This window comes from Oncorhynchus mykiss, chromosome 9 (assembly GCF_013265735.2).
Source record: "Oncorhynchus mykiss isolate Arlee chromosome 9, USDA_OmykA_1.1, whole genome shotgun sequence".
Taxonomy (NCBI): Eukaryota; Metazoa; Chordata; class Actinopteri; order Salmoniformes; family Salmonidae; genus Oncorhynchus; species Oncorhynchus mykiss.
The window spans coordinates 51,202,408-51,214,760 of NC_048573.1; the positions used below are offsets into that span (position 1 = coordinate 51,202,408).

At 39.9% G+C, this 12,353-nt stretch overlaps 1 protein-coding gene across 2 annotated transcripts in view; it reads left to right on the top strand.

Annotated features, from left to right (window-relative positions):
• Positions 1 to 325: 325 nt before the first annotated feature.
• pex14 (peroxisomal biogenesis factor 14) overlaps positions 326 to 12,353 on the top strand; it is a 116,650-nt gene continuing 104,622 nt past the window's right edge. Inside the window, exons 1-2 of one of the 2 annotated variants that reach the window (XM_021616103.2) lie at positions 326 to 475; positions 12,242 to 12,286. In XM_021616103.2, the coding sequence (XP_021471778.2) occupies positions 440 to 475; positions 12,242 to 12,286 (81 nt within the window). In that variant the 5' untranslated portion in view covers positions 326 to 439. The remainder of the gene's footprint in view (positions 476 to 12,241; positions 12,287 to 12,353) is intronic. The other variant, XM_036988251.1, reaches the window with a different exon arrangement.

A 12,353-nucleotide genomic window follows, 5' to 3' on the forward strand; every position in this document is an offset into this window, starting at 1 on the left:
GCCCTCATGGGAAATGTAGTGTTTTGCTATTTAAAGTCAAACTGACCTGATTTTGAACAAAGTTGAATAATGAAAAAAATAAATATATACATGTATATATATATATATATCACAGGAGGTTGGTGGCACCTTAATTGGGGAGGACGGGCTCGTGGTAATGGCTGGAGAGGAATGAGTAGAATAGAGTATCAAATAGTATCAAGTAGTATCAAATAGTATCAAATACTCCCCTCAGCAATCTCCACTGATTTATATATCTATATCTATATATCTATATCGATCTAATCAGAAAATAATATTTACTATATTGCCTCAACATAATAGAAGGAACGAAAAAAAACAAAAAACATAATGTCGGAGTTTTAGTCCAGTCGTCCTTATTCAGGCCTAAGCAATCGTTCCCGAATGAATCGATTTGAAGAGGAGTAGGCTGGGAAAGATGGCATCTTCTGAACAATCTGATCCGCAAACACAGGTCTCTATTTATACTTTCATACCTTATATAATGGTTTGTAGTTGCATATTGCACTTCCTTGAACCTATGAATTACATTTGCTTGAACCTATGAATTAGCTATGATTAAGCTAGACAGCTAACGTTAGTTGCTAGCTTGGTCTAGCTTGCTAGCTCGAAAAAGTTTCAATGTTTCTGTGTTGACAGGTGAAGGCCACGACACTACCCATACTTTCTATACATGTGAAAGTCATGTAGCTATCATGGTGTCTAGGTAGGTAATAGTTCAACGAGAATCGCAAATATCAATGCTCTAGCTAGCGAAGTAATAGCGCTCGAAAATCCTTCTCCATATATAGGGTTTTCAGCGTTTACATTTTCCCACATTTGGCCCCATGCGAACTACAATTTCGACGTTGTGTTTTAGAAAAGCAAATAGTCAAAGCTTTCAAACCGGTTTTCTAAACATATGTTGACATGCCCCTTATCTTTCATATCAGCGAGAAATAATCTTTAAAATAAAAAAGACACACGTATGCCCTTTACAGACAGACTTTACGGCATGTTGCCTGTAAAAAAAAAAAGTATAATCGGTCAATGTTTTTTTAGAGCCCATTTACCACATTCTTGCCAGGATAATAATTGTATATCTCCATGCATATACTGGCAGGAGTGGGAGGAGATGTAGTCCCATGTGGGTGGACTATTTTAATAAATCCATTGAATATACACCATTACCAAAAAAATCCATTATTAATTCATTTTAGGCAGGTCCTAAGAAACACGATAATAAAATGTATTTTCAAAAGAATAGAATGGCATATTCACATGAAATCAATAGTTATTTTGTTAATTAAATGGACAAGACAGACTTAGGCTAACCCGATCACAGTCAACACCAAAGGCTAAGAATATAATGGAAATATAAAAAATAAAATACAAATAATATTTTTCCCACACGACGTGTGGAACCCCTGACATATAAAAAAGGGATATGTTGAAACAGAGCCCAAGGCAAGCCCATGCCTTTTTGATCCACGTTTCATCTCTTTCCTGCTAGAGGTCGACCGATTAATTAGAGACGATTTCAAGTTTTCATAACAATCGGTAGTCTGCCTTTTTCGATGCCGATTATGGCCAATTACATTGCAATCCACGAGGAAACTGTGTGGCAGGCTTGACTGCCTTTTACGCGAGTGCAGCGTCAAAAGGACCTAGTAGGTTGCAAGGAGCCAAGGTAAGTTGCTAGCTAGCATTGAATGTATCTTATAAAAAACAATCAATCTTCACATAATCACTAGTTAGCTACACATGATTGATGATATTACTAGGTTAACTAGCTTGTCCTGCGTTGCATATAATCAATGCGATGCCTGTTAATTTATCATTGATTCACAGCCTACTTCAACTTTGCCAAACGGGTTATGATTTAAGAAAAGCGCATTTCTGAAAAAAGCACAGTCTTTGCACAAATGTACCTAACCATAAACATCAATGCCTTTCTTAAACTCAATACACAGAAGTATATTGTTTTAAACCTGCATATTTAGTTTAAAGAAATTAATGTTAGCAGGAAATTGTGTTAAATTTCAACTTGCGTTCAGTGCAAGCAGAGGCAGGGTATATGCAACCGTTTGGGCCGCCTGGCTCGTTGCGAACTGTGAACTAATTTGCCAGAATTTTACATAATTAACAACAACATTGAAGGTTGTACAATGCAACAGCAATATTTAGACTTAGGGTTGCCACCCGTTCGATAAAATACGGAACGGTTCCTTATTTCACTGAAAGATTAAACATTTTGTTTTCAAAATGATAGTTTCCGGATTTGACCATATTAATGACCAAAAACTCGTATTTCTGTGTTTATTATATTATAATTAAGTCTATGATTTGATATTTGATAGAGCAGTCTGACTAAGCAGTGGTTGGCAGCAGCAGGCTCGTAAGTATTCATTCAAACAGCACTTTACTGCATTTGCCAGCAGCTCTTAGCAATGCTTGAAGCACAGTACTGTTTATGACTTCAAGCCTATCAACTCCCGAGATTAGGCTGGCAGTACTAAAGTGCCTATAAGAACATCCAATAGTGAAAGGTATATGAAATACAAATGGTATAGAGAGAAATAGTTGACGCGTTATAAATCCTATAATAACTACAACCTAAAACGTCTTAACTGGGAATATTGAAGAACTGGGAATATTGAACCACCAGCTTTCATATTTTCTGAGCAAGGAACTTTAACATGAGCTTTTTTACATGGCACATATTGCATTTTTACTTTCTTCTCCAACACTGGGTTTTTGCATTATTTAAACCAAATTGAACATGTTTCATTATTTATTTGAGACTAAATAGATTTTATTTATGTATTATATTAAGTTAAAATAAGTGTTCATTGTTCATTCAGTATTGTTGTAATTGTCATTATTACAATATATATAAAAATCGGCCGATTTTAAATGGCATCGGCCTTTTTTGGTCCTCCAATAATCGGTAACGGCATTGAAAAATCATAATCGGTCAACCTCTATTTCCTACCCTCACTTTGCTTGTAGGGTCTTACATTGAGAGTATCTTCGTGAAGATACAGATTGAAAGTATAGATTGCTATAATTTTCTAACACATTTTAGTCTCATGTTGATATTTCACACCATCCGCATGATTTTGGAGTTGCCTATAGGCGATCCAGCAAAATGATAGGCCTACACTTGATTTAGGCTACATTATAGCATGCTAAATATTTCTGATCAGTGATAGATGAGCAAACGAATAGGTGAGCTACCACCGCACTCCCACTTGCCCAGCTAGAAATCACATTGATTAAGTGTGTTGTTGAAATATAGGTTGATCTTTTAGAAATTAAGCAAATTGATTGCACCCAAATTGGCCATCATAATTTAAAGGATTCGTGTGATATTCAACAAATATAGTACCCAACATCCATAATTAAGACATGAGGAATTCCCAAAAATTGTCAAAAACCACCCACATAAAAGCCCCCCCCCCCCTCAAACTCTACACTAATCCCATCCCAAAGACCAGTATACAATAGGAGTTGTCTCTGTCTGACAAGTAGTATGAAGCAGTGGCTTGGAGTATTGTTTCTTCATACCATGTGGCCTAATGCATTTCCATTAAATGTAGTGATGGTTAGGGTCCTTTTCCCTGTTCAGAGATGTTAGTCAATGAAGTCATTCGCCTTAATATCCCATTATACAGTGTGATAGTATCAAGTTTTGACCTCTAAATTGAGCTGTTCCTGCTATACTGCCCCACTCTTTTATCCAGTTTCCTAGTCTCCTGTGTTTATAAAATAGATTTGCAACTTTGGGTAGAAAACCAATAGCTTTTGCTCATGATGAAAACAAATTGTGTGTTCATCCTCACAATTAAAAATAGTCCTCTATGAAAGCAATTCCAATCAAAGTTTATTGGTCGCATACACAGTTTTGCAGATGTTATCGCAGATACAGGGAAATGCTTATGTTTCTAGCTCCAACAATGCAGCAATATCGAGCAATACAATAACAATACACACATTATCCAAAAGTAGAAAAAAGAACAAGAAATTAAGATCTATCAGAACGATCAATGTCAAAATCCGGAATATAAATAAATATATATGTACTGTATGTGAATGGTGTGTATATAGACTGTATGGACAGTATATGAATAGAAAATGTGTGTACATATAGGATGAGCCAAGACTAAAATACAGTATATACAGTACCATTTGGACACACCTACTCATTCCATGGTTTTTCATTTTTTTTTAACTATTTTCTAAGTTGTAGAATAATAGTGAAGACATCAACTATGAAATAACAAATATGGAATCATGCAGTAACCAAACAAGTGTTAAACAAATCAAAATATATTTTATCTTTGAGATTCTTCAAAGTAGCCACCTGTGGCCTTTGACAGATTTGCACACTCTTGGCATTCTCTCAACCAGCTTCATGAGGTAGTCACCTGGAATGCGTTTCAATTAACAGGTGTGGCTTGTTAAAAGCTAATTTGTGGAGTTTCTTTCCTTAATGCATTTGAGCCAATCGCTTGTGTTCTGATCATGTAGGGGTGATATTCAGAAGATATCCCTATTTGGTAAAATACTAAGTCCATATTATGGCAAGAACAGCTCAAGTAAGAAAAGAGAAACAACAGTCCCATCATTACTTTAAGACGTGAAGGTCAGTCAATCCGGAAAATTTCAAGGACTTTCAATGCTTCTTCAAGTGCAGTTGCAAAAACCATCAAGTGCTATGATGAAACTGGCTCTCATGAGGACCACCACAGGAAAGGAAGACCCAGAAATACCTCTGCTGCAGAGGATACGTTCATTAGAGTTAACTGCACCTCAGATTGCAGCCCAAATAAATGCTTCACAGAGTTCAAGTAACAGACACATCTCACCATCAACTGTTCATTGGAGACTGCGTGAATCAGGCTTTCATGGTTGTCTTGCTACCAAGAAACATGAGCTATGGACATTAGACTGGTGGAAATCTGTCCTTTGGTCTGATGAGTCCAGAGATTTTTGGTTCCAAACGCTGTGTCTTTGTGAGATGCAGAGAGTAGGTTAATGGATGATCTCCGCATGTGGTTCCCACCGTGAAGCATGGAGGTGCTTTGCTGGTGACCCTGTCGGTGATTTATTTAGAATTCAAGGCACACTTAACCTGCATGGGTACCTTAGCATTCTGCAGCAATACTCCTTCAAGACTGTTGGAAAAGCATTCCAGGTGAAGCTGGTTGAGAGAATGCCAGGAGTGTGCAAAGCTGTCATCAAATATATTTTGATTTATTTAACACTTTTTTTTTTTTTGGTTACTACATGATTCCATATGTGTTATTTCGTAGTTGTGATGTCTTCACTATTATTTTACAGTGTAGAAAATAGTAAAAATAAAGAAAAACCTGTGAATGAGTAGGTGTCCAAACTTTTGTCTGGTACTGTTCATATAGTGGTGGGTAAAACAGTGTGTAAACATTATTAAAGTGACCGATCAACGGCTCTATGTACATAGGTTAGTGTAACCGGTGTGAAATGGCTAGCTAGTTAGCGGGGTGCGCGCTAATAGCCTTTCAATCGGTGACATCGCTCGCTCTGAGTCCTTGAAGTAGTTGTTTCCCTTGCTCTGCAAGGGCTGCGGCTTTTGTGGAGCCATAGGTAACGATGCTTCGTGGTAGGTGGTTGTTGATGTGTGCAGAGGGTCCCTGGTTCGAGCCCAGGTAGGGGCGAGGAGAGGGACAGATGCTAAACTATTACATTAGCAGTCTCAAAGGTTCAGGGCAGGGTACTGTGTGGAAGCCGGCTAGAGATGATTGTTTTTAAGTTTTACCTTATCAACCTTAAATGCTTCAACCCAACTCCCCTTGAATAGTCTAATAAATGCCAGCTCTCTGAGAGGGCTATTCCAATGGTGCAATACTCATAAGAAGAAATGTCCTACAAGCCCAAGACTTCGATGGAGAAATGGACTAGTGACTGAAATGTTTAATTTGAACATGGCAGTCTTATTGTTTTCAATACCATTACTAGAAAACATCTCTGTGCAGTAGGGATGGGTTGTATACCGTATTTTATGATATTTACTTTACCTTCTATAGAGGTATTTGAAGGTTTGGTTTGTTAAATGTGATAAGCCATGTGTCAGTTTTCATAGTTTACTTCGCTACTTGAGTCATCTCTCTCCACTCTTTCTCTCCGTGCCACTATCCACACAGACCAGACCTACCCTGTCACTCAAGGAGTGTATTCGATGTTACTCAACCACGAGACACTTGCGTTCATTCTGCATGGCCAATGCAGCACATGTAACAATGTTGATGACAACAATGCTGTTTTCACTTTGCTTCTTAATTTAAATCCACTAGCATTCTATAATAACACGATTAGTTTGTGTTTCTTACATCAGCAAGTTTGTCTCTTCTTAGCAAGTTGCCCTAAATCTTGTGAGGCGCTAATGCTAACAGTCAATTTCTTCCACACCGATCTCGATTAAACCATTTCTGTATCAACTTTGCTTTTTGCACAGGGGCATTGTCATGCTGAAACAGGAAAGGGCTTTCCCCAAACTGATGCCACAATGTTGGAAGCGTAGAATCTTCTAGAATGTCATTGTATGCTGTAGCGTTTAGATTTGCCCATGAAAAACAGGCCCAGACCATTATTCCTACTTCAGCAAACTTTACAGTTAGCTCTAGGGTTTTTCTGGAAATTTTCCATGGGAAGTTGAGTCCTGGAATTTTGCTTAAATTCATTTAAAAAAAAAATAGCTTAACAGGGAACCTTTTTTGTGGGATACACATAAGGCAATTCTAGGTCTTGTGTCATAAACTATCCCCAATTCAATGGAATTGCAACCCTCTGCATGCACAGCTGATTCTTCCTTCACATGTACAGCTGATTCTCAAGATCTTGCACACAAATGAGATACTGCTACACTGTCTGAGCTAAGGACTACACGCTTTCTGGTAAGTTTTGATTACAAAACTGGGTGAGTATATGTTATGACATACATGTTTTTTTGTTAACTAGTAGATAGTAGCCTACAGAAAAATGTTTTAATCATTTATAACTTGTTAACAATTTCTGCTAGTTAGTTTTTTGCCATCATGTGGGTTTTAGCTTGCTTGAGCCTGCTAACTGAGGAGTGTTAATTCACCTGTTTCCATACATGTTTAATTTTAAAACATTAATCTTACAAAGGAGTTGTTTAATCTAACTTCTTAACTATTTGTCTGTACATGGAATTGTATTTGTTTTGTTACAATTTTTTTCTTCTAATCTTTACAGGAAAGTGCCACAGTCTGATGTGAGGAGACATTTCACTCCAGCTAATGTAGAAGGAAAAGCTGTGTACATTTGCAAATACTGTGCCAAATCATATGTGAAGAATGCAACAAAGATGCAGAATCATCTGGCCAAGTGCATGAAGTTCCCTCAGTGCTCACAACAAGCAACCTCTGACAAAAGTCCCTCTACTTCTATTCGAGGTGAAAATTATGAATCAGACACCTTATCGATAGCAACAGCTCATGGTCCTCCTGGAATCAGAAGTTTGGAGGAACGTAGTCAGAGAAATGGAGGAACGTAGTCAGAGAAATGCTGATGACTGTCTTGCTCGAGCTGTATATGCAACTGGTTCACCTCTGATGCTCACAGGCAATGTGTATTGGAAGAGATTTCTGAATGTTCTTTGCCCAGGATACACCCCTCCAACCAGACATGCTTTATCTACTCATTTGCTGCATGCAGAGTTCAACATAGTTCAAGTGTAGGTCAAGCAAATCATAGTGAAAGCAGACTGTATTGCAATCATCTCTGATGGGTTGTCGAATGTTCGTGGGCAAGGAATAATTAACTACATCATCTCCACTCCTCAACCAGTATTCTGCAAGAGCACAGACACAAGGGACAACAGACACACCGGTCTCTACATTGCAGATGAGCTGAAGGCAGTCATCAATGACTTTGGACCACAGAAGGTATTTGCACTGGTGACAGACAATGATGCGAACATGAAGGCTGCTTGGCTGTGCTGCTCATGCATTGGATCTGCTCCTCAAGCACATCATGGCACTGAAAACATTGGATACACTCTACAAGAGAAACAATGAAATGGCTAGGTATGTGAAGGGTCATCAAGTTATAGCAGCAATCTACCTCACCAAGCAAAGTGAGAAGAAAAAGAGCACCACATTCAAGCTTCCCAGCAACACCCGACGGGGTGGTGTTGTCATCATGTTTGACAGTCTCCAGGAGGGGAAGGAGTCTCCAAGAAATGGCCATATCACAGTCTGCCAAAATGGATCGGGTGATCAAGAGGATCCTCCTGGATGATGTGTTTTGGGAGAGAGTGGTAAGCAGCCTAAAACTCCTGCCTGAAGCCCATTCACGCCGCAGCGTACATGTTGAGCCCAAGTATGCTGGCAAAAGCATCCTGTCTTGTGCAGAGATCAACAAGGCATATGGTGTCATCACTACCGTGTCTCACCACTGTGGCCTGGATGAGGGCAAGGTTCTTAACAGTCTGGCAAAGTACACTTCCAAGCAAGGGCTTTGGGATGGAGATGCAATATGGCAGTTGTGCCAACATATCTCATCAGCCACCTGGTGGAGGGGACTTTGTGGATCTGTGGCTCTTTCCCCTGTTGCCTCCATCATCCTCCAAATCCCACCAACATCAGCCGCCTCAGAGCTCAACTGGTCCTTGTTTGGGAACACACACCAAAGCACGAAACAGGCTGACCAATACAAGGGTTGAAAAATCGCTGGCCATCCAGGCAAATTTGAGGCTTTTTGAGCCTGACAAATAGCCATCCTCAACAAGGTTGGAAAGTGACAGTGAAGATGAGGCCTCCGAGTCTGATGTTCAAGAGGTGGACATTGAGGATGTCCAGGGAGCAGACGTGGAAGCCTGAGAGGAAGACAACCAAAGCTTTAGTTTCCTTTTACAGATGTATGTTGAAAACATTTTTGGGAGATGCGATGGATTATTGGGGATAATTTAATATTTCCTTTTTGTTGTTCAGTGAAATCATCCCAAGTGAAGAGTCAACTAATTTAATTAAAGTTCAATCCATAACTAAATAGTTTTTTTTATTTCTATTGGAAGGATTTAATCATTTGCAATTATTTCTACTGGTAAGGTAAAATGTTTGTTTCTGTCTCCATACGATATGGCAAGTATATCCAATGCAAAAAACATCTACATTTAAATTATATTCATATTATTTTCCATATATTTCTGTTAATTCCCACGGAAAGTTTCCACCTCTGAATATTCCCCAAAATGTGCAACCCTAGTTGGCACTATACATTCAGGCAGGTAGCGTTCTCCTGGCATCCGCCAAACCCAGATTCGCCCATTGGACTGCGAGATGGTGAAGCGGGACTCATTACTCCAGAGAATGCGTTTCCACTGCTCCAGAGTCCAATGGCGGCGTGCTTTACACCACTCCAGCCGACGCTTGGCATTGTGCATGGTGACCTTAAGCTTGTGTGCGGCTGCTCGGCCATGGAAACCCATTTAATGAAGCTCCTGACGAACAGGTTGTGTACTGAAGTTGCTTCCAGAGGCAGATTGGAACTCGGTAGTGAGTGTTGCAATTGAGGACAGACGATTTTTACGTGCTACGCGCTTCAGCACTCGGTGGTCCCGTTCTGTGAGTTTATGTGGCCTACCACTTTGCGTCTGAGCCGTTGTTTCTTCTAGATTTTTCCACTTCACAATAACAGCACTTACAGTTGACCGGGGCAGCTCTAGAAGGGCAGAAATTTGATGAACTGACTTGTTGGAGGTGGCATCCTATGACGGTTGAAAGTCATTGAGCTCTTCAGTAAGGCCATTCTACTGCCAATGTTTGTCTATGGAGATGACATGTCTGTGTGCTCAATTTTATACACCTGTCAGCAATGGGTGTGGCTAAAATAGCCGAATCCAATAATTTGAAGGGGTGTCCACCTACTTTTGTATATACTTTTCCCACATTTTGTTAATTTACAGCCTTATTCTAAAATTGATTAAAAGTCAAAAAAAGTATTCAAAGATACCTTATTTACATAAGTGTTCAGACCCTTTGCTATGGGACTCGAAATTGAGCTCCGGTACCTCCTGTATACATTGATCATCCTTGAGATGTTCCTACAACTTGATTTGTAGTCCACCTGTGGTAAATTATATTGATTGGACATGATTTGGAAAGGCACACACCTGTCTATATAAGGTCCCACAGTTGACAGTGCCTATCAGAGCAAAAACCAAGCCATGAGGTCGAAGCAATTGTCTGTAGAGACTCGAGACAGGATTTTGTCGAGGCACCAACCTGGGGAAGGGTACCAACACATTTCTGCAGCATTGAAGTTCCCCAAGAACACAGTGGCCTCCATTCTTAAAAATAAGTTTATAGCCAGCTCTAGGAAGAGCCTTGGTGGTTGTCTGGCCAAACTGAGCAATCGGGGGACAAGGGCCTTGGTCAGGGAGGTTATGAAGAACCCGATGGTCAATCTGACAGCTCTTGAGTTCCTCTGTGGAGATGGGAGAAACTTCCAGAAAGACAACCATCTCTGCAACACTCCACCAATCATGCCTTTATGGTAGAGTGGCCAGACAGAAGCCACTCCTCAGTAAATGTCACATGACAGCCCGTTGGAGTTTTCCAAAAGGCACCTAAAGGACTCCGACCATGAGAAACGAGATTCTCTGGTGTGATGAAACCAAGATTAAGCTCTGTGGCCTGAATGCCAAGTGTCACATCTGGAGGAAACCTGGCACCATCCCTACGGTGAAGCATGGTGGTGGCAGCATCATGCTGTGGGGATGTTTTTCAGCGATAGGGGCTGGGAGACTAGCCCGGATCGAGGAATGGAGCAAAGTACAGAGAGATCTCCAGAGCACTCAGAACCTTAGACTGGGGGCAAAGGTTCACCTTCCAACAGGACAACGACCCTAAGCACACAGCCGAGACAATGTAGGAGTGGCAGACTTGAGGCTGTAATCGCTGCCAAAGTTGCTTCAACAAAGTACTGAATAAAGGGTCTGAATACTTATGTAAATGTAATATTTCAGTTTATTTGTAATAAATTTGCAAAAATGTCTATAAACCTGTTTTTGCTTGGTTATGAGTTATGTGTAGATTGATGAGGGGTGGGGGGGAATCTAATCCATTTTAGAATAAGGATGTAACGTGGGAAAAAGTCAAGGGGTTTGAATACTTTCTGAATACACTGTATTGTAGCCTGCCTGGAGTGGACCTGGGTCCGAGCCGTAGTCGTGTCATGTAACAGTTTCCTACAGAATGTCAAAATGGAGATTAAGCCTATGCTTCAGGAACTACAAATACAATATAGCTGGTGCTATATTACAGGAGTTTATCAGGTTTATGGCCGAAATGTGACAAGTGAATGGAACTGTCTGAAGATTTTTTTCCCCCAACTGATTCAACTAGATTTGCCTAAATATTTTAGGCCCTCAATAATGTGCTTACTTTACATCAGCAACCCAGGAATTAGTGCAACATTTGCTTTGTCATCCATTGCTGTGAAGACCGAACTAACAGTGTCAGGCCTACATGCGGAACTGAGACAGACAAGATAACATAATTTGATTTCCGAAATGTAAATTATTCAGACCTTATCTTAAATGTCGTCTTCTACCCTATCATACCCTTCAGGCAGACCTGGGCCTCTGGGCATGGGACTCTCGAAACGGACATATCTTACATATTACATTTGTATTATTATACACTAAATAAAATGTCCTGACAATGTTAAGGATGTTTTGTTCTCCATTTTGTGAATGTTACCATTGTACTATGTCAATATCCTCTTAATACAAAGTTGTTCTAATTAGGCTATTGATAGTTGTTGGCCCATGCCTAATGTTGTTTTTAGAAACCCTTTTGATAAATTAGGCCTAGATTTTGTACTAAGATTTTTAGTCTTCAAATGGTGTAGGCCTAAGCTATTTATTATTATCTGACTAATATACTAAAGATCTAATAGTCCTTAACATGCTTTTCTATACAATTTGCGATCTATACTATATAGATATTTTGTTCAGGCTGCTGTAATTCACATGTTCATCTAACCTTTGGCATCTTGGATTTTCAAGCATGTGCCGACTGTGTACAGAGAGAGCCTATTCAGGCTACATGAATGTCCCCTGTGGCAGTGTACTTCTGAGTATCATTTGCTGAAATATTAGACAAATCCAACCCGCACGCTCCACATTGCCAGTAGGTGGAGCTCTAATCCAAGCATCTGTTCATGTTTTCAGCCTCGTGCTCCGTCCAGAGATGAAGTTGCCCCCAGAGAAGCACTGGTAAGATGACATCACTGTGTTCTGCACAACTAACCAAGTGAAACCCTCCACTGTTTACCAGCTTATT